General features: G+C 36.7%; 1 protein-coding gene across 4 annotated transcripts in view; it reads left to right on the top strand.

The window, feature by feature from the left end:
• Positions 1-22481, top strand: part of LOC136032324 (translation factor GUF1 homolog, mitochondrial-like) — a 284018-nt gene that overhangs the window by 56062 nt on the left and 205475 nt on the right. For 2 of the 4 annotated variants that reach the window (XM_065712633.1, XM_065712634.1), the window contains exons 6-7: positions 920-1144; positions 16656-16835. The exons of the other annotated variants lie outside the window; for them this stretch is intronic. In XM_065712633.1, coding sequence (XP_065568705.1) covers positions 920-1144; positions 16656-16835 — 405 coding nt within the window. The remainder of the gene's footprint in view (positions 1-919; positions 1145-16655; positions 16836-22481) is intronic. 4 annotated transcript variants of the gene reach the window in all.

Below are 22481 nucleotides of genomic sequence, written 5' to 3'. Positions count from 1 at the left end.
CTAATTGAGCGGATTTTCTTAAAAATTAGCCACATGGTAAAGATGAATTCTATAATTGTTTAGTTCATTCAGGTTTTTTGCAATGTGTTAATATTTGTGATTTGGTAAAACTTATAATATTTAGTTTACCTATTGTTGCTAAAGGGAGGGATATATTAACAGGATAAGCTTTTTTTGGTTTTACTTGGTTGTTTTACATTTGCTGTTTTTTTTTTATAGGCATGTATTTTGGGGGTGATACCTGACGCGGGGATGCCATGGATATTCTGTGGTAGCCACAACACTGTGCTGGGTAGAGAATTTAGAGTGGCGAAACCCTATATAGGCCAGTGTATTCTCCTGATGAGCCCTTATGTTGGGTGTTGCCTCTGAATTATTTGTCTATATTATTTTTTCTATTGTTTGGTAAATGACGACTTATACTTATTGACGACATGACTGCCTGTCCATGGATTATTCTTTATGGTTGATTGTGTGTGGCTATGCTGTTTGACCTATGTGATTGTATGGATGAGTAGGGTTAAGGCCTCATTCAAGTGCTGGTCTATATTAATCACTAATTTAGGAAAACAGTCTTCCTTTTCTCCTTCTGTCTCTCTTTTTTTTTTTTTTTTTTTTTTGTGTTTGTGCTGTTGCATTGGTGATTTCTCTTTTCATGATATATATATATATATATATATATATATATATATATATATATATATATATATATATATATATATATGTATACATATATATATATATATATATATATATATATATATATATATATATATATATATATATATATATATATAATGGTATATATAATATACCATTAATGTATAATAATGGTATAACAATGGTATATAGATTTGCTTTATTATTATTATCTAATTTTTTTTTACTTATTCTATATTTGACAATTTGATACCTGTAGGTTGATTTACGAGTAGAGGCAGAAAATACCAATATTTTCAACCATAATTTTTCGTCCAACGGAAATGTAACATTTGCAAAGCCCCTTTATCCTTTTGTTGCGGAAAAAGTTCTAGTGGAAACATACGAAGAGGGAGTTTCAATTGAATTGTTCTACACAGAAGAAGGCAAAGCTTCAACGAAAAAACGACTTGCTGATATTGGAGCCAACACTTTATTAAAAATGGTACGTGCCAAAATTAGATTGACAATTTTTAATTCATTTTGAAATTTTGTTTAGTTATCCCTTAACTTTCTGAAATTATGCTATGATTAGTACTGCATTCTATTATAATCATCAATTATTTTTTTGGAAACATTTCCGTAGTTGCTAAAGTGTTTCCACTTTTTCTTCCTATTCAAATCATTGATCTATTACCAGAATAATTAGTAAAATATATATAAAAAGCATTGCAACCCGCGAGGAGGCAAACTGCCACCGCGAATCTAATAAAAAGGATGGAAACATTATTAATCAATTAACTAGTTTGGAGAAGTGGAACTAATTAACCAGTTTTGCCTCCTTCAAGTGACTAAAGGAGGTTTTAGTGGTGCCAGGGAAGAAAAATAACTGGTTTAGTTAGGGAAGAAAATAACTTCAGTAATCGGTATAGCCTGCTTCGAGCAACTCAGGTTACCTTTGGTGGTGGCAGGGAAGAGAAATGTCCGATTTAAATAGGGAGGAGAATAACCTATGTAACCATGTATCCAAGGCCATGGATAAAATTACCGAGGATCTGGAAGATGCAGCTAGACACCATAATAGTAAAATATTTTGCTGGCATGTTAATAAACATTGTATCATTTTGATGGACTTCGTCTTAAGGAGCACAGAAATGGCAATGGGAGAACACGGAATCAAATGGGGAGGAAATATTTTCCTGGGCTTCTATTATGCTGATGAATTAAGCATCCTAGATGAAAGTGCGGGCGAAATGAATAAACTGTTAGAGGTTTTGCAAGTCAGGGTTCTAGAATAGGCTTGAAAATTAATGTTAAGAATATTAAGTCGCCAAGGATAGGAATAAGTGAAGACTAGACCTACGTTGCCCGGGCATCGTGAAGTGTTGCGGCAACCTTTGTCCGGCTTCGCCGACTAAACTGTTGCGAGAGCAACACTTTGGTTTTGTTTCTTCGCTATCGATCAGTAATCACATGATCAAAGGCTATTCCTCAGTGTTGAAAAAACAACAACAAAATAGTATCGAAAGAAGGGACTAAATTGACTTTGCAGCCAGTTGAACTTTATCCTTTTCAATCGTAGACATCGTGACGGATGAAAACTCGGAACTATATCTTAAATAATCTAGTTGGTATTACAAAGCTATCTCTAACTTTTCGGGATCAAAATACCATAGATGACATTCTACTAATTATTACGAAACTATATCATTGTTTTGCATTCCCGTTTGTGCTTGTTTCTTCACTATCGGTTAAATGACGAAGTTGTCAGCCTGTCGAAATTTTTAGAACGGTATGTTCAAACAAGAACGCAATCAGTTATCACCTGACCAAAGGCTATTCCTCAGCGTTGAAAAATTGACTTTGCAGCCAGTTGAACTTTATTCTTTTCAATAGTGACGGATGAAAACTTGGAACAATATCTTATATAATCTAGTTGGTATTATAAACCTATCCGTAACTTTTCAGGATTAAAATACCATAGGTGACACTAATTATTACGAAACTACCTCATTGTTTTACGTTATCGTCTGTACCCGTTGCGTAAACACAAAATTCTGGCAGACTTAAAGAGATCGAACACAATGTGCACCAATTTGCACAAATTTCTAGCCCAAAGTGAACAGATTCTTACTTACGAGTCCCTCTCCCGTTATAGACATCAAGTTCACCGGAAACAAATAAATGGGTACACAAACTAGCAAAACTTGCAAACCCCTCATCGCTGAAGATGATTGTAGCCCAACAGCCGATTATTACTTACAAGTCCTCTACATGTCTTACCACTGGAACCAAATTGGTTTAACCATCAAATACACCGGAAACAGATAATAGGTACACCAACTAGCAAAAATGGCAAACCCCTCATTGCTGAATATGATTATGAGCTTACAGCCGTTTCTCGCCCAAAGTGAACCGATTCTTACTTATAAGTCCCTCTCCCGTGATAGGCATCAAGTTCACCGGAAACAAATAAATGGGTACACCAACTAGCATAGTTGCAAACCCCTCATTGCTAAAGTTGACTGTAGCCTAACAGCAGATTATTACTTACAAGTCCCCTACATGTCTTACCATTGGAACCAAATTGGTTTTACCATCAAATACACTGGAAACAAATAAAAGATACACCAACGAGCAAAAGTTGCTAACCCCTCATTGCAGAAGATGATTATTACCTAACAGCTGACTTTTGCTTGACTTTACAAGTCCTGACTTTACAAGTCCTCTATATGTGTCACAATTTGTATCGGCCTAGATTTCGTTTCAGTGTGTACCTTACTACTGAAGTTGGCAACCCCTTGAAACTTTCAAATTGGTATACCTCATGAAGGAATTTTTGTACTAAAAAATGGATGTCATATACTTTGATCAGCTCATCAAGAGCTATCGATTGTCGTCGAAAAAATTCTATCTGTCTTAGTTCAAAAATTGATTTTTTTTTGCCGTAGGCCAACTTTCTAACGTCACCACTTAGAAAGGAGTAAAGGATAAGCTCCAATTTCTGTAGCAATGAGAGACCTTTTAAAGTTTATTAGGTACATCTGATACCATTTCTCTACCGCTATCCCAAGTCCGAAAAACCGAATGATAAACTCAGCTGAAATCACGAACAGAAATGGGTAGATACAATAGATGGCAGCACTTTCGGACCCGTGGGAATATGCCACATTTTTGGTTCTGTAAATTTTTCTATTTATCACTCAAAGGAGATATATTGGCTGTTGGGCAGGCTAACTGCCGCATATATTTAACACTTATAGATTTTGGTCCATCTTCAATTTGGAAGTGGTGCCTGCCTGCTTGCCTGCTAGAACGGAGCTTGCCACTCGAAAGCAGAAACATGGTTTGATGAAACGAAAGCTTAGCTGCACAACTTCAGATACTCCTTTTTGACATAGGCTATATAACTCCACTTCACTTCACACACCATAGGCTCTGGCTCGTGGACAAGCAAAAACCATCCTTTTTGGCCCCAGGCAAGAGTTCTGCGGAGCTTTCCAAAATGTAATGTCATATTCATCAATCCGGCTTAGGTCCACACTTTCCGTAAGAACCGCATAGGCTAGACCCTTACCAGTTTACAGGAATAAGCTGAGATCGGCGGCATAGGGAAAAACAAAACAAAAAAAAACGAAAAAAAACGGGACAAAACCAAAGTATTGCTCACGCAACACAATAAAGGTGACGTTGGGTAACGAAAAGATTGATCAAGTGGACAGCTTTACTTAACATGGTTTATTATTAGTAAAGATGGTCGGAGCAATGAAAATGTTAAAAGTACAATAGCAAAGGATCATGGTGTTTTTTCACAGTTGAAAAAAGTATGGAAGAATATGAAGATAAGTCGGCAAACCAAGATTAGAATATCGGAAGCTACAGTAATGACAGTTGTCAAATATATTTCTGAAGCATGGGTGCTCCTAAAAGTGGATGGAGATTTGCTAGGTTTTTTCCAGAGAAATTGCCAACGGATTTTTCTAGGTGCCCCGCTGACTGACCGTATTTTAAACCGTAGGCTTTACGAAAAGTTTGGTTCAATCCTGCTTTCTAGGGGTATAATGAGAGAAATGTTGAGATGGTCAGGGAACGCTCTACGGATGAAGGATGAAAAATTGCCAAAGATTTTTGTTTTCGGCCAACTTTCTAGGGATAAACAGAAAACAGGTGGTTCGTGGTTGGGAAGAAGTCATAAAGAAAGATTTAAGGGAAATAGGAACTTCCTGGGAGGGTGTAAAGAGGGATTCTTAGAATAGACTGGGATGGAGGAGGAGCGTACGTAGCTGTGTTGACCCCAGGCGGCTTGGTGTTGCGGTGAATTGTTATTCGTAGTAGTAGTAGTATGTAACCGGTTTTGTCTTCGTCAAGCGGCTTAGGAAACATTTTTTGTTGGCAGGGAAGTGGCCTGCGAGTCAGAGGAAACCGAAGTAATTGAGAGAATGTAGATATACGTACACAGATTATATCAAAGTAAGGAGTAAATGTTCGAATTATTTGTAAGGGTTTTACCCCCCCCCCCTTTTATGGAGTTGCTTTATCGCTGAGTAAAATCATTATTAGAAAGCAACTATTGAGATAAAAAAAAACATCAAAGAGGATAGAGTAAAATAACGTTCCCAAAAAATCTTATACAAGAATAGAAACAAATTTTGATAAAAGAAAAAGAATTACAAGAACTGTATCTTTTATTGATGCTAGTAAAAGCGTGTAGTTAAACAAGAGCATACCCTTAAATGTTTGTCTAGAACCAAGGGGGAAAAAGAAACAAAACATCAATGCAGAACTTGTGGGACAAAACATATCTACAGGACAAAACTAAATATAACTACATATCTACAAAACATATCTATAAAACAAAACACCTACAGAACAGTTGGGAGGGGGGCAGTTTTAAAAAGCAGTTAATGAAAAAAGAATGAAATTTCTTTCAAAAGAAGTATATAGCACAAAAAAACATCAATAGAATGACAGTATGTCATCAATCAGAGCTCATCCGAGACATACCATAACCAAAACAAAGATGACAGCCGATCGATCAAAGATTAAAAACTGATACTCGTGAAAATGAGTTCTAAGATTGCAATGGAGCAAAGAGAAGAGACAAGAATGTCAGCGAATTTACAGCAGAGTAAACCAATCAGTAAATTATATGAATTTATTATAAGTGCATATATTTTGGTTATTAGCTCCGTTATAATAAGCTCCCACTTGACTTAAAGCAAGGAAACTTAACTTAAGACCTTGGTTCTCACCAGTGTAGATGGAAACTCGGAGTTATCGTCATAATTCATGGCTGGATGGACATATTGTTGGGGAGGGTAATAACTCTAAATTTATTGCTTGTTACCCTGAAACACTCCTTGGGGTGTGATGTCCCCTCAAAAAAGCTTGAAACAGCTCTACAACGGCTTATAAATATAAACATTATGTATTCTGGAATCATGCCAAACTCAATTTAATGATCCCCAATCCCCTCCATAGAAACCAAAACTTTGCAAAAATTTTCTTCATACTTATCTGCACCTGCTGACTAACAGTAGTGTCTTTAAACCCTTGGAATTTAATTCCTGGTCATACGGCTTTGATACCTAGAAATTGACTGAGACGAAATTTGACTAAGAATTGTAATTTACTAAGTCGAAAGATTGACTAGACTCCTCATAACACATTTTCTTAGTCGCTTTAAAAAAAAAACTCAATAAATCTCAGCTGGCTTTGCAACGGTTGAATACTTTCCGAAAAGTAGACAAAACAGTCAGAATTGAAACACTGAAGAATTGTAGCAATGCAAGCTCTTTCCAATTTAGATATGTAAGGACCGTAACAAAGCTAGTTCAATGGCTGAGTGACCTTGTTAACCAACTACAGAAGAAGTATTCTTAGAAGGTTCACTCTTATCTCCAGAGTACTGAAGTTTTTGTTGTTGCGAATTTCCATTAACTCTGGAGGAAACATTAGCTATTTGAACAGTATGGGTTGGAGAGAGAGGTATTACATTTCTTTGTGAGGACACTTACTTATCCTTGCACAACTTGTCCTTGAGAGGAAGTACAGGCTATTCAGCCCAACTCGGGACCGGCAATTGTCGATGTTTCAGTTTTATGGGTCTTTTGTACAGGGACAGGTACTTTCCGACAGCTGGGATAGATACCTGGGTTTCCCATCGTTCATGAGGATGCATATCTCAGCGTCAAATTGTAATTTTTAATCCTTTTAAATATTTGGATTTTATGAAAATTCAAGAAATGAATTCTTTTTTTTCCCGACATTGGGGTGCCACACACAAGGCAGTAACATCAGTTTAGCATGATTGAAGTCAATTTCCAAGACTAACTCATAAAGTATCAAACTATCAGAACGTCAATTTATGTGTGACAAGGCCATTTGCAGAAAAATTAGTGCATAGTATTGAATAAAAGTGTGTAGACATTCCCAGAGCTGCCTATTTTATCTAATTCAGTATTCGTCCCAGCCAAATGTTAAGCTAAAAAGGATATTGCACTTCATCAATCGAGTCATTGACTATTGTGATTTTTATGCTAATACATATTAGACAGTTTTTACACTTCTACCAATTTCTCAGGAGACTTACACGATTCCTAGTTCGCCTCATGACAGAATGAGGCAAATTTTCTCAGGCTCGTAACTTTTGATGGGTATAACTGATCTTCATGAAACTTATATATTTAAAATCAGCATTAAAATGCGATTCTTTTGATTTAACTATTGGTATCAAAATTCCATTTTTTAGAGTTTCGGTTACTATTGAACCGGGTTGCTCCTTACTACAGTTCACCACGAAATCTTTGAAAAGAAGATGCCATAATTATTGGCTGTAGAAAATGGGTAGAGAGCTCTGCTGCTGAAAGCCTATCTACCGATTTTCTACCAATTATTGCCAAGGTTTTTCAGGTCAGTTGTAAGAAAACTGTAACACTGATATCGGAAGTGTCCTATATATATTTCAAAATTATTAAAAATTTCAATTACTGAGCAAGAAGTATTAAGCATTAGTCTTCATATTTTTTGCTAAACGAATCATAATAAGTGTTGACGAAAAGTTCAACCCGTCGCATATATTGCTGCCCCTGTGAGTCAATGACCCATAGCTTTGTACGTTCATTGAACAATTCCTTACCAGTAAGGCTTAATGTCATGAATGGCAAAGGAAAAACATTGATTGTATCAGTAGTGAGGCCTCAATAATTTTAGAATGAGCCATAGCCACTACTTTGTTCTTCTTTTAATGATTTAAGATGATGAAGAAGTTTAACTGCGTTCCCCTCAGGTGCTTGTTACGTAATGGGAATGTTCTCTTCGATATGTAGGTGCATGCTACGTAATAGGGAATGTTTCCTAAAAAATGCAGGTGCATGTTACGCAATAGGGAGTGTTTTTCTATGGTTGATTAAAAACGTACGAGGGCCGGGGAAAAGGAACCCGCTAGTGGGGAAACCTAACCCAGCAACCTTTTTCACCGGGGGCGGGCAGCAACCAATTCAACCGGGGGAAGAGCTAGAAACCAATTAAACCAGGGGCATAGCAGTCAAATCCAACGGGGACCCTAGTAACCAATTCTAATGGGGGGTCCTAGAAACAAATTCCAATGGGGACACTAGGAACCGATTCCAACGGGGGCCCTAGCAGTCAATTTTACCGAACCCCATAGCAACCAATTTCACGGGCCCCTAGAGAGCAATTCCAACGGTGGGCCATAGCAGATAATTTAACCGGGGCCCTAGCATCCAATTATATTGGGGGCCCTAGCAACCAATTCAACCGGAGCTCTAGCGAACAATTTCAGCGGGGCTCTAGCAACCAGTTTCCTGGGGGCCCTATTATCCAATTCCATCTGAGCCCCTAGCAACCAATTTCATCGACAAGACGTTTTTCAAGACGTTTCGAGATTTCTTTGGTTGTCATGTAATAGGGGAATGTTTACTTATGTTAAGGATGACGCAGTCTCGCGTGACATGCTAGACTTCGGGGGCCCGAGGGGGATCCCCGCTTGGAACTGAGGGTAGCACACACATGAGGTGTTACGTAATGATAATGCACATATCGGTTGTTACATAATACTTGAATAGATTTCATTTTCTTTCAAGACGTTTTTTCAAGGAACCTTTAGAATGTGAAGATATTTGACCGAATTAGGTTTCGAAAGAGATTTCTACTCAATGAGATGGAGCACTAGACTATGAAAGCCTTTTTAATATCATTATTCAAGGAATACTTTCTATGTTAGAACCTATTGCATGCAAGGAGAATTCCCTGTCCCGCTTTCTAGAACAATTAAATGGATAGCATGTTTTCAACCCTTTTCACATGAGAGCGCACAAGCATCCCAATGCTATTGATTTTTGATCTATTAGATGCACCTGCCTGTTACATCCCATTAATTCAAATTTTGATACTAGAAAACCACATTTTGGAAAATGAAACATGCAAACGATGAAAAAACACAACGAAGAGACACATTTTTGCAGTCCATTATTTCTCAGAGGGTTCAATGAAAATGCTACGTTTTTTAGCCAAGACTATGCATATTCACACCACCATGACAGTTTGTGTCTGGTCCACCGTAGCAAGCAATTTCAGGGGGGGAGGGTTGTTATAAGAGGTAAATTTAAGCCATATTATGAGATGTTTCTAAGAGGCCTTAGTGAAAATATATCATTTCTTTTGCTCTATTAGACGGACCTGCAAGAAAAAAGCGACGCATTTTTGGAGTCGGTTATTTGTGAGAGGTTTTTAATGAGAATGCCAACGTTTCTTTAAGCCAAGACTATGCGTATTCACGCCACCGTAATAATGACTTGCCCACTCTAGCAAACAATTCCAGGGGGTTACTATTGGAGGTAAATTATAGCCATATTAAGAGCCATATACTTCTTAGTCGTCTTAACGAAACTGCCTCGTTTTTTTGACTGGGTGTTAGATTTCAGCCTCCCCCCCTTTGCCAAAAATCTTTTAATACCTCACATCTTAACTGTAAGCTGTAGAACATGTTAGTCCAAGAAATTCACATCACCATGGCAAACAATGGATGGTACACGGCAACCTCTGGCACCCTTCATCATTCCTAAATAATTTTTTCTGGTATTTTTGATAAAAATATGCTTTATATCCATTGGATTGTGTATTCGCAAGCCACCCTCAACGTGATAGATCATGTCAATTCACCCCACTGTGCCACACTATAGATGGTACACGGCACCCTCTGGCACCCCTAATCATTCCCAAGCATTTTCTAGGTATTTTTTTGTTAAAAACCATGCTTTAAATCCAAAGGTCGTGTTTTTGCAAGCCATTCTGAACTAGATACACTATGAAAATTCACGCCACCATGCCACACTATGACTAGCCCTCTGGCACCAACGATGAATTTTCATTGAGACCTATCAGAAATACCTCTTAATATGGCTTGAATTTACCTTTAATGACAGCCCTCCCATGAAATTGCTTTCTAGGGCGGGCCAGACACATATGGTCAGGGTGGCGTGGGTATGCCTTGTCTTGGCTTAAAGAAACGTCGTATTTTTATTAAAACCTCTTAGATATAACTGACAGCAAAAATTGTATCTTTTTTCTTGCAGGTACGTCTAATTGAGCAATAGAAACGATACATTTTCATTAAGACCCCTTAGAAATACCTCTTAATATGGCTAAAATTTTTTATAGTAACAACTCCCCTAAGATTGATTGCTAGGGTAGGCTAACCACGTATTTTCATGATTGTCTGAATGTGTATAGTCTTGGCTTAAAGAAACGTTGCAATTTCATTAAAACGTCTCAGAAACAACCAACTGCAAAAGTTTGTCTTTTCTAGCGGGTGCGTCTTATAGAGCAATGAAAACAATAAAGTTTCATTAAGACCTTTGAGAAATATCTCTTAGTATGGCTTATATTTCATCTAATAACAACCCTCCCTCCTGAAATTGCTTCCGTGGGTGGGCCAGCCTCATATTGTTACAATGGCGTGAATATGCATAGTCTTGGCGCAAAGAAAAGGGGCATTTTCATTAAAACCTCTCAGAAATAACCTTATGCAAAAATGTGTATCCTTTTTTTTATTGTTTGCATGTTTCATTTTCCAAAATGTGATTTTACTAGTATTTAGATTTATACTAATGGAATGTAACAGGCAATTACATCTAGTAGATCAATGATCAATAGCATTGGGGTGCTTATGCACTCTCATGTGAAAAGGGTTGAAAACATGCGATCCATTTAATCGTTCTAGAAGGCGGGATAGGGGATTCTCCTTGCATGTAATAGGTTCTACCATAGAAAGTATGTTAACCCCCACAGTAATCCCCCACAGGCCTCTGAAGTCTAGTCTGTCACGTTAATTGGCGTCATCCTTAACATAAGTAAAGATCCCCTATTACATAACAGCCAATAAAATCTTGAAGCATCTTGAAAAAATGTCTTGTCGGTGAAATTGGTTGCTACCGGCCCCGGGGACATGGGATGCTAGGCCCTTCAGTGGAAAAGGTTTCTAGGGGCCTGATATCCTGAAGGTCGCCCCTAGTGAGCCCTGAACGTTTTTTATGGCCTTCGTAGACTTTTAAACAACCATATACAAACACTCCCTATTACGTAACATGCACCTGCATCTTTTAGAAAACATTCCCTATTACGTAAAATGCACTCACATCTCGAAAAAACATTCCCTATTACGTAACAATCACCTGTATCTTGCCCTGAGGGTGTCGCCGTTAAACTTCTTCATCATCTTAAATCGGTCAAGGAAGAAAAGAGTAGTGGCATTGGCTCATTCTAAAATTGTTAAGCCTTCACTACTTATATCTTTTCAAACAGTTCCTGGTAACGAACTGTAAGTAAGGAGCGATGCGGCTCAATAGTAACCAAAACTATAAAAAACGAAATTTTGATACCAATAGATACATCACGAAATCTGGATTTTTATGCTGATTTCTAACATATAAGTTTCATCAAGTTTAGTCTTACTTTTGCCTTATTTTTGAAAAAAGCAGGGAACAGCCCATAAAAATCATAAAATCTTAATGAAAATCACACCATCAAATTCAGCGTATCAGAGAATCCTACAGTAGAGGTTTCAACCTCCGATCTGAAAAAATGTGGAATTTTGTATTTTTGCTTAAAAGAGATTACGGATGAGAATATCGTGAGAGGGTTCATTCAAAGCGGAAATTAGAAGTCCTAGTGCCCTTTAAGTGACCAAAAATCGGAGGGTAACTAGGCTCCCTCCCAAGCTCATTTTTCCTAAAGTCACCCGATCAAAATTTTGAGATAGTCTTTTTGTTCAGCATAGTCGAAAAATCTAATAGCTATGTCTTTGAGGATGACTTAATCCTCCACAGTCCCCGGGGGGAGGGCTGCAAGTTGTGACCTTTGCCCATTATTTACATTGCGTCGACCGAAATGGTTATTGCGAAGTATACATACATTTTCTAGAGGGTGGAGGGTCGGGGTATGGTGTAGGAGCTACTTTGGAGAACCTTTCCATGTTGGAATTTTTTATGGGGAAAGGGAATTTTCCATGAAGGTGGTGCCGGATTTCCCAGCATTATTTAAAAAACGATCAGAAATTAAATTAAAAAAAACAAAAAAACAAGTCTTTTCAACTGAAAGTAGGGAGCAGCATTAAAACTTAAAACGAACAGAATTTTTTACGTATATGGGGGGTTCGCCCCCTCGTCAATAACTCGCTCTTTACGCTGACGTTTTTTTTAGTACGTTCAAAAGAGCCATTTATTCTGATTAAACGGCCGTTGTGATTCGGGGGTCATTCTTAAAGAATTGGAACAAAATTCGGACTTTAGCGTATAGAGTGAGGTATTGACGAGGGGGAGAACCCCCTCATATTCGTAAGAATTTATGTTCGTTTTAAATTTTAATGCTGCTCATTACTTCTAGTTGAATTTTTTTTTTTAATTAATTGATATATGATTCAAAAACATTTTGTCTATTTTGTTTCAAGTATAAAAAGTGTAGTCGAAAAGTTCCATGCGCCGTAGAAACAGTAATACAAGCATGGCTTTTGTTATTTGTTGGAAACCCCTTTTACTTAAAATAAGGAGCTTCCCCAGAGCATACCCCTGCATCATCCAAGGGCAGGCTTGACTAACCGAATTCGTCGATTTAATTAGAAAAAGAAATTGAAATCTTTTTCAGTGGTATTTTTTTTAAGTTAATGGTACCAGTATTAATGCTAAAGTTTAACCGTTAGAGTATTTTCAATTTCAATTTATATAAATAAAGTTTCATACTAGCTTTTTAAATTCGGATCTTTAAAATCGCGATTTATGTTGACTACATTGGATGACTCCTCGTCTCTCTTCTGGTCTTTATGTTTTTAACCAATTGCTTGGATAAAAATATGTATTAAAGTAGCTATGCAAATTTAGCTCCAGTGAATAAATAGCTTCAATCTGCTAAAATGTTTTTCTTAGTATTTGTTTTCAATTTTTTTATTCTCAAAATATTTATTTATTTATGTATTTATTTTTAACCTGTCAAGCAACACAAAAGTACACAGAGACGGAGTACATAGATAAAACGACAAAAAAAGGAATATGAGAAAGAAAAAGAAAGAGACAACTATCACAACTATCAGAACAATTTATAAAGAGTGTCTATAAAACACTCACCAACTTTTACATACATACAACTTTAGATATTCATAAGAAGGGGATACCATGGATGAAAACTGATGCTGCGATTGTGTTCGAAATACTTTTTAATATGTTTTGTAATTTTATAATTATATACTGTTTTATAATTACGGACTAATGCTGAATTTTAGGTCCATGGGGGTAAATGAAGTACATATTTTGAAAATTTTAAGTATACTGAATGGAATTTACGTTTTGCATTTTTGTTTTATAATCTATTTTGTACAATATGCTTTTTCCGGTGCTATGGTGAGCTGCTTAAAATTGGTAATTGGATCACTTGCTGATCTACGGGTCATAGGTTAACGATCCATGCAACAGTGCATACTTTTGGAGGGGGTGGTTCTGGGAAATTTTGGCCTCAGACACACCGGAAACTTCACCTCCTTTAGCAAAATATATCGGTGATTCCGTAATACCTTGACTATGTGCCTCTAAATTTTTATATATTTGATATTTAATATCTTCAATACTGAGCTTAAAAGATAAAAAAAAATCAGAACTAAAGTGTGTTGTCTGCTTGTCGCATGCGCAGTGCCTCCAGCCTCAAAAAATGAGCTTGAAGAGGGCTGTCTCCATAAACATTTGAGGACATGGTCGCAGGTACCAGTCTATCCACCTAGTTCTGAGATGAGAATAGTGTAAACTCCAACCGAAGAAATGGATCTAAAGGGAATTGGAAGTTCGTGGGAGGGCTTAAAGATTTAAGTTTTGAGTGGATCAGGATGGAGGAGAAGCGTGCGCAACTCTGTTGGCCTGAGATGGCTTGGTTTGGTATTGAGTTGTTTGCAGTAGTTGTAGCAGTAGAAAAACAGGACAGAAGGGAATACCATGGTCTTAATTTCATATGTAAAGCAAATTTTCCATATTTTAGAAATACTAAAACTTTGTAACAATCCTCTTTGGCACATCTCGCGCAGTTTTTTCCCGTATGATGTGAGGATACTTCCCGGCTGTACCCTTTAAAGAGCTTGTGAATGCATATTGCAAGTAAAACTTAAAAGCAGAAGTTGCCCTAGCTTTGAACTTTCAATTTTCCGGAAATTGTTGTGAAAAGCTGTGTCCTCTTCTGACCTTGAATTAAGAATTATTTCCACTGAAAGTTAGCTTTTGAAGTAGTCAACAATCAAGAGATGAATTCTGATAGTTTTATCTGAGAGATAAAACCAAGTGAAATCTGTGACAGTCACAATTTACATGAGCTAGTCAAATCATGTTAATAATGAATCAGCAGAATAACGTAAATTACAAGCATTATAAGTAAGAAGTGCAGCATAATTAAATATTAAGTGGGTGCTTGTCTCTCCAAGAACACTCATAAGTTGTATCTTACAGAGCCTGATTTTTGGTACTTCATCAGAGGATATACCCTCTCTCATTTCTTATTAGCAGGGGAAAAAAGACCACGAGTCTACAATAACTGTAGATATGAATTCCTTCGAAATTCACCGGAAATTCCTATGAGATTTGAGGCTTGGAGAAATTTTCATCTATTGTTATTATAGACTCTTTTTCTTTTTCCTAGATAGTGTTCAACTGAATTAATGGAAGTGCCTACATGTTGCCAATGATTGTTCTCTGGAGCAACTTGACCTTTATGTTGTACGAGTCAAACAGTTCGTGCTAACGAACTGTAGTAAGGAACGACCCGGCTCAATAGTAAAAGAAACTCTAAAAAACGGAATTTTGATACTCATAGATACATCAAAAGAATCTGATTTTTATGCTGATTTTAAATATATAAGTTTCATCAAATTTAGTCTTACTCATCAAAAGCTACGAGCCTGAGAAAATTTGCCTTGTTTTGGAAAATAGGAGGAAACACCCCCTACAAGTCATACGATCCTTACGAAAATCACACCGTTGCATTCAGCGTATCAGAGAACCTAAGTGTAGAAGTTTCAAGCTCTGATCTACAAAAATGTGGAATTTAGTATTTTTTGCCAGAAGACTGATCACGGATGCGTGTTTATTTGTTTTTTTTTTTTCAGGAGTGATCGTACTGACCAAGTGATCCTAGAATGTCGCGAGTGGGCTTATTCTAACGGAAATTAAAAGTTCTAGTGCCCTTTTTAAGTGACCAAAAAATTTGAGGGCACCTAGGCCCCTCCCACGCTCATTTTTTCCCAAAGTCAACGGATCAAAATTTTGAGATGGCCATTTTATTCAACATAGTCAAAAAACATAATAATTATGTCTTTGGGGTTACTCCCCCACAGTCCTCTGGGGAGGGCCTGCAAGTTACAAAACTTTGATCAGCGTTTACATACAGTAATGTTAATTTGGAAGTGTACAGACCTTTTCAGGAGGATTTTATGGTTGGGGAGTGGGTTGAGGGGAGGGGGCTACGTGGGAGGATCTTCCCTTGGATGAATTTGTCATGGGAGAAGAGAAATTCCATGAATGGGGCGCAGGATTTTTTAGTATTATTTAAAAAAAAAAAACAATGAAAAAATAAATACGAAAAAGTTTTTTTTCCACTGAAAGTAAGGACCAGCATTAAAACTTAAACGAACAGAGATTATTGCGCATATAAGGGGTTCATCTCTTCCTAAATACCGCGCTCTTTACGCTAAAGTATTTTTAGTACTTTCAACTATTTATTCTACAGCATTTGTGATATAGGGGTCAATCTTGAAGAATTGGGCAAAATTAAAGCTTTAGTGTAAAGAGCGAGGTATTAACGAGGGGGCAAACCCCCTCATATACATAATAAAAATATACAATTATAGAAGTTCGTTACGGAAGTTAATTTGTAAGTTACGTGTATTTTTTACAAATAAAAACGTTCGTTAAAAATTAAAAATTCTAGGTGCCTTTTAAGTAACCGAAAAATTGGAGGGCAGCTAGGCCTCCTCTCCCACTCTTTTTCTCAAAATCGTGTGATCAAAACTAAGAGAAAGCCATTTAGCAAAAAAAAGTTAATCCGCAAATTTCGTTTTAATTATTCATTTGCGGAGAGCCAAAATCAAACATGCATTAATTCAAAAACGTTCAGAAATTAAAAAAAAAGTTTTTTTAACTGAAAGTAAGGAGCGATATTAAAACTTAAAACGAAAAGAAATTACTCCAAATATGAAGGGGGCTGTTCCTTCCTCAACGTCCCGCTCTTTACACTAAAGTTATTTACTGTTTTATAAAGTAGAATTGAGAGAAAGAGTCAATATATGTGTATGTGTGTATGTATATATATATATATATATATATATATATATATATATATATATATATATATATATATATATATATATATATATATATATATATATATATATATATATATATATATATATATTTATATACATATATGCATACATATATGTATATTTAAATATACATACATTTTTTTTGCAGATCTTCAAAGACAATTTTGTTCATGGGGACCTCCATCCAGGGAATATGCTGGTACGGAAGGATTATGACTCAAATCCATCCCCCCTTCTGATCATCCTTGATTGTGGGATTACTACTAAGCTAACACAAAAAGATTTAAAGGACCTCAGTGATACCTTCAAAGCAATTATACTTAAACAGGTAGACTAAGATTTATTTTATATGTTTATTTACTTTTGAAAATGTTTTATGATACTATAGATTATTTATTTGTTGTATAATCTGCAAAAACAAAGAACCTTGGAAAAACACTAAATCAAAAAATATAAAACCTAACTGCTTCTTAAAAGGTGAATTAATGATGGCTGTAATGATGATGTAGAACAAATAAAAGATTTAGGTATTTAAAAGCTCATCAAGATGTATGCTCCCACATCCAATTTGACACCCAGTCTATAGAGCTTCAAGTCGTCTTCAGTAATCTTTAAGGTGGAATGTAAAGGCACCCTACGACTGAGGAACGCATCCAGAATTTTTATTCAGTGGAGGTTACCAAAAAGATTATTAGTGGGGGAGGGGTCACAAAAATAATGAAGAAGAAGTGGTTTCCCCGTGGGCTTTTATCGCACGATCTAAAATAAGGTTTGTTTTATTTGCTATTTTAAAATCAATTTACTACTACTACTAACAACTAACCGCAGCACCAAGCCGCTTGAGGCCAACACAGCTACGCACGCTCCTCCTCCATCCCAATCTATTCTAACCCTCCTTCTTTGCATTGGCAATCTGTCATCCTTCTTCTGAAGAACGTGCCCTAGCGATCTCAACCTTTCTATCATTATAGCCCTAGAAAACGGGATTGAAACACACTTTTCGCACATGCTATTGTGTGAAATACGGTCAGTCAGTCGGGTAACCAAAACAATCCGTAGGCAATTTCTCTGGAAAACATCTAGCAAATCTTCCTCCGTTTTTTGGAGAGCCCATGATTCAGAACCATATTTGACCACTGTCATCATTTTAGATATGACCGTCCTATCAACATTTTGACTGACGAATTCTGATAATTCGAAATGGAGTTATTAGGAGTTTCAGAAACTCATATCCCAGGGGTAGGAAGCATGAAATGAGGTGATATAGAATTTGTTTACTCAGGCAGGAAAGATGGGATATATAGACAGGGAGTAGGGCTCTTGATGAATAAGGAAGCTGCTAGGTCTTGTTTAGGCTGGGAAAGTATTAATAATAGAATTCTAATTGCTCATTTTATGACTAAAAAGTTCAGAGTATCAGTTACAGTTGTTTATGCCCCTGTTGAACCGACTGACGGAGACACTATTGACTCAGATGAATTTCACATAAAGTTACAGGAGCAAATAGACTGGGGCCCAGGTAGAAATACGGTGTTTTTATTAGGAGATTTTAACGCCGAGGTCGGTAGAAATAGGGATAAATGGTATCCTAGCCTAGATGGATTTGGTGTAGGAAAAGAAAACAGTAATGGCTAGACTTTTACAATTTTGTAGGTATAACGATCTAGTTATAACCAATACGGTGTTGGCCCATAAGTTGACATGATAATCACGTGATGGTAAGACAGCAAACCTTATTGATCATGTTATAGCAAACCAAAGACTGGCAGGTTGAATCCAAGATACTAGGGTATATAGGAGTGCTGTTATTGATGTTAAAAGTAAAGATCACCATCTAGTAGTGTCTAGGGTTAATTTAAAGCTGAAATACCGGAAGGGTAACTACCTCCCGGGAAGTAATGATGTTGGTAGACTCCAGGATGAGAATTTAGGAGAAACTTTCCAGGAACAGTTGAATACTAAACTAGAGAGTTTAAAATTTGGCAATGAGGAAGATGGTTGAAATAATTTTAGAAAAAAAAACAATTTATGAAGTTGCTGATGGTGTCTTAGAGAAGAAAGTTAAGACTGCAGCTAGGAATATTAGTGAAAAAGCTTTATGTTTAATAGAGAGTAGAAGGAGTTTGTACAAGAATTATCTGAGTGATAGATTTTATGAAAAAAAAGAATGTAAAGAAAGTGGAGAGAAAGCATTAAAATATGAACTAAGGAGATGTGAAGTGGAGGGCATGGATAAAATTGCTGAGGATCTGGAAGATGCGACTAGACGGCATAATAGTAAAATATTATACTGACATGTTAATAAATTGAAAGGGAATAGTCAATCCGGACTAGTCCCAGTTAAAGATAGAAATGGGACCACAATTAGTGATAAGGAAAAAGTTAAAGAAAGATGGGTGGAAAATTTTGAGAATGTGCTAAACCGAGATACAGTTGCAGGAAAAGATATAGATGAAAATTAAAAAGTTTGTGATACCTTGGATGTGAAGGAAGATTTGTTTGGAGAGGAAGAATTAGCGACAGTACTAAAAGGATTAAAAATAATAAGGCTCTAGATGCTGATAGTTTGGTAAATGATTTTCTTAAATATGGTGGATCTGACGTTAAAAATAAGTTACTGAAAATTTGAATATGATTTTGAAAAAGGGAAGTACCGAACGATTTTAGTAAAACCTTAATTAAACCACTGTATAAGAAAGCTGACAAGAGTGATTGTCGTAATTATAGAAGAATTAGTATCGTCTCTCTAGGTAGTGAATTACTTGGTAGTATGATACTTTTTAGACTGAGAGATGCTGTAGACAAAGTTTTAAGAGAAGAACAGTGCGGTTTTAGAAAAGGTAGAGGATGTGTCGACCAAATTTTCACTCTTAGGTTAATAATTGATAAGTCCCTTAGTTGTCAAATACCTTTGGTTCTTAGTTTTATAGATTATGAGCAAGCGTTCGATTCTGTTGATAGAAGAGCTGTATAAAAGGTCTTATCCTTGTATGGTATACAGACAAATACATTAAAGTGATTAGTGCTATGTACGAGAATAATGCTGTAGTGGTTAAGGTAGGAAATGAGGTTAGCAGCTGGTTTTTTATTAAATCAGGAGTTAAACAGGGTTTTGTTCTATCCACCTTTATATGGACCATTTTGATGGACTTTGTCTTAAGGAGCACAGGAAAGGCAATGGGAGACCACGGAATCAAATGGGGAGGAAAAACTCTCCTATACTTAGATTATGCTGATGATTTAAGCATCCTAGATGAAAATGGGAGCAAAAGGAATGAACTTTTAACGGTTTTGTGAGTTCAGGGTGCTAGAACAGGTTGAAAATTAATGTTAAAAAGACTAATTCAATAAGGCTAGGAATGAAAAAAGGTAAAGAAGACGGTATTGAACTATAGTCCCTACCGGTGGTGCTGATCTTCGTCTTTTGGCGCTTCTGCCAGGAAGTGCTATGGGGGGTTGGGGGTGAACCATCTTGTGCTTTCGCACACCCTTCCTGTTTATCTTTCCCAGATTTCTCCAAGTACCCATTTAGAGCTGGGTTGACTCTGGCTGAGATTACAGAGTCACGTTACCTACCCCCGTCCCAAACCAAATGATTGGGTACATTAAGATTCGAACCCCTGCCCTGTCGGGCAAAATCCAGTGCACCAATCCATTCGGCTAGGACGGCTAGGACGGCTAGGAATAAGTGAAGATGAAAAGGTGAGGCTGGGTAACGAAAAGATTGATCAGGTGGGTAGCTTCACTTACCTTTGGTGGTATTATTAGTAAAGAAGGTGGGAGCAGTGAAGATGTTAAAAGTAGAATAGCCAAGGCTCAGGGTGTTTTTTTCACAGTTAAAACAAATTTGGAAGAATAGGAAGATAAGTCTACAAGCCAAGATCAGAATGTTAGAAGGTACAGTGATAACAGTGGTCAAACATGGCTCTGAAGCATGGGCGGTCCAAAAAGTGGATGAAGATTTACTAGATATTTTCCAGAGAAAATGCCTACGGATTGTTCTGGGTACCTGGTTGACTTACCGTATTTCAAGCAGTAGGCCGTACGAAAAATGTGGTTCAATTCTGTTTTCTAAGACTATAATGAAAGAAAGATTGAGATGGCTAGGGCACGTTCTGAATATGAAGGATGACAGATTGCCGAATATTGTCCTTTTCGGCCAACCGTCTAGGGCTAAACGGAAAGCAGGTTGTCCTCATCGGGGATGGGAGGATGTCATAAAGAAAGATTAAAAGGAAATTGGGAACTTCCTGGAAGGGTTTAAAGAAGGAGGCTTTGAATAGATTGGGATGGAGGAGGAACTTGTGTTGGCCTCAGGTGGCTTTGTGCTGTGGTGAGTTGTTAGTAGTATTAGCAAACACCCAGTCTGCCCACCTTGGCAGCCTAACTTGAAACTGAACCTACCATAGAGGGCGGCGAAGTGTTGGTTGCGAGCAAATTGTGTGCCATTGCTTAGGGGACACTGGGAACCTTGTGATGAAGATGGCCTGGGAGGTAGGTGTATTTGTCTCCTTTGTGGGGAGTATGGGGATGAAATTGAACATTTTCTGAATGATTGCCAAAGTTTGTAGAATTTAAGTAATAGCTTTCTTTTTTAGGGGGGGGGGGAATTGATGCACCACCACTCTCAGTTATCTTGGAGACTTCTTCTAGGAAGTTAATCATTGTGGCGGAAAATTCGAATAGATGATATTTTAGAGGCATGGAAATTATAATTTCAAAGTGTTGAGTACTATTGTTTTATTTGTTTTTACATATATATATATATATATATATATATATATATATATATATATATATATATATATATATATATATATATATATATATATATATATATATATTCATATGACCTCTGACTTTTAAATATACGTACATGTATATGTAATGTAAAGATGTTTTCTGACGAAAATCTGCCTCATTGGGTTGGCTTCATTGCTCACCGATAGTTGACTGGTGTATCCACTGTAGCTTTTAGCAGCATGTTGCAAAGCTGTTTTTTGATCGCTACTTTCAGATTTGGGTTTCCTCCATTTTTAAATTCGGATATTTAGACACTACGAACAAATATTTAAACAGATATTTAGGCTTTTTTTTTTATCAGAGTCAAATGTAAAGGTTTTTCAATGTAAGAATCTAAGCAATCATTTTGACACTTTGGAGCTAGTAGCTGAGAAATATCCAATCTGCGTTTTATAGCAGCAAAATGTAAAGCTGCTCTTTAGGGATAACCTCTCACTTGGAACCTCTCAGTTCCAAGTAAAATGGACTGAAAACTATCCAGTATGTGTTTTATAGCAGCAAAATGTAAAGCTGCTCTTTAGGGATAGTTGTTTTTCACGGTTGATTTGCTCCGTTTCGTAAAAGATATTCAATTAAAGTTATTAGATTCCATGTGCCTTGTCAGCAGCAAATACAAAGCTGTTTTATCGTACAAGCATTTCACGTTTGGGTTCGCTCCATTGCCGGGAAATAGTTGACAAATATCCAGTGTAACTTTTTTGGCAGCATTATTTAAAGCTGTTTTCAAACGACCGTTTTTCAGATTTGGGATAGCCGCATTTTGTAAAATATTTTTGTATTTTGTAATTTAGAAAAATATTTTGGGTTAGTATTTTGTAAAATATGCTCAAGAACTCCTGTATCAATGCCGAAAATCAACTGAAATAACCAAAATTTAAAATTAGCAGAATTTAAAGTTTAAAAGCCAAAATCTAGTTCTTAGAGCGAGCCATTTACCAATACCTACGATTTTCAAAATTCGAAACTTTCGTTCGATATTAGTAAATGACTGACTATTTGACTAAAATCTTTCATTCGCCCAGCAAAAGCGTCAAGCATGTAAAATAGTCTTTAACATGCTGAAAATTTGCCAAAAAAGGGTTCCTTGGGTATAGTCTCTTCGCTAGTTGTATATGCGCGCGGGGTTCGTTAATCTGATAAAAAATTGATCTGTGGGACACCAAAAGCCGAG

This window comes from Artemia franciscana, chromosome 10, assembly GCF_032884065.1.
Source record: "Artemia franciscana chromosome 10, ASM3288406v1, whole genome shotgun sequence".
NCBI lineage: Eukaryota > Metazoa > Arthropoda > Branchiopoda > Anostraca > Artemiidae > Artemia > Artemia franciscana.
Note: the sequence above shows the minus strand (reverse complement) of the source record. Positions and strands in the feature narration are given on the sequence as shown.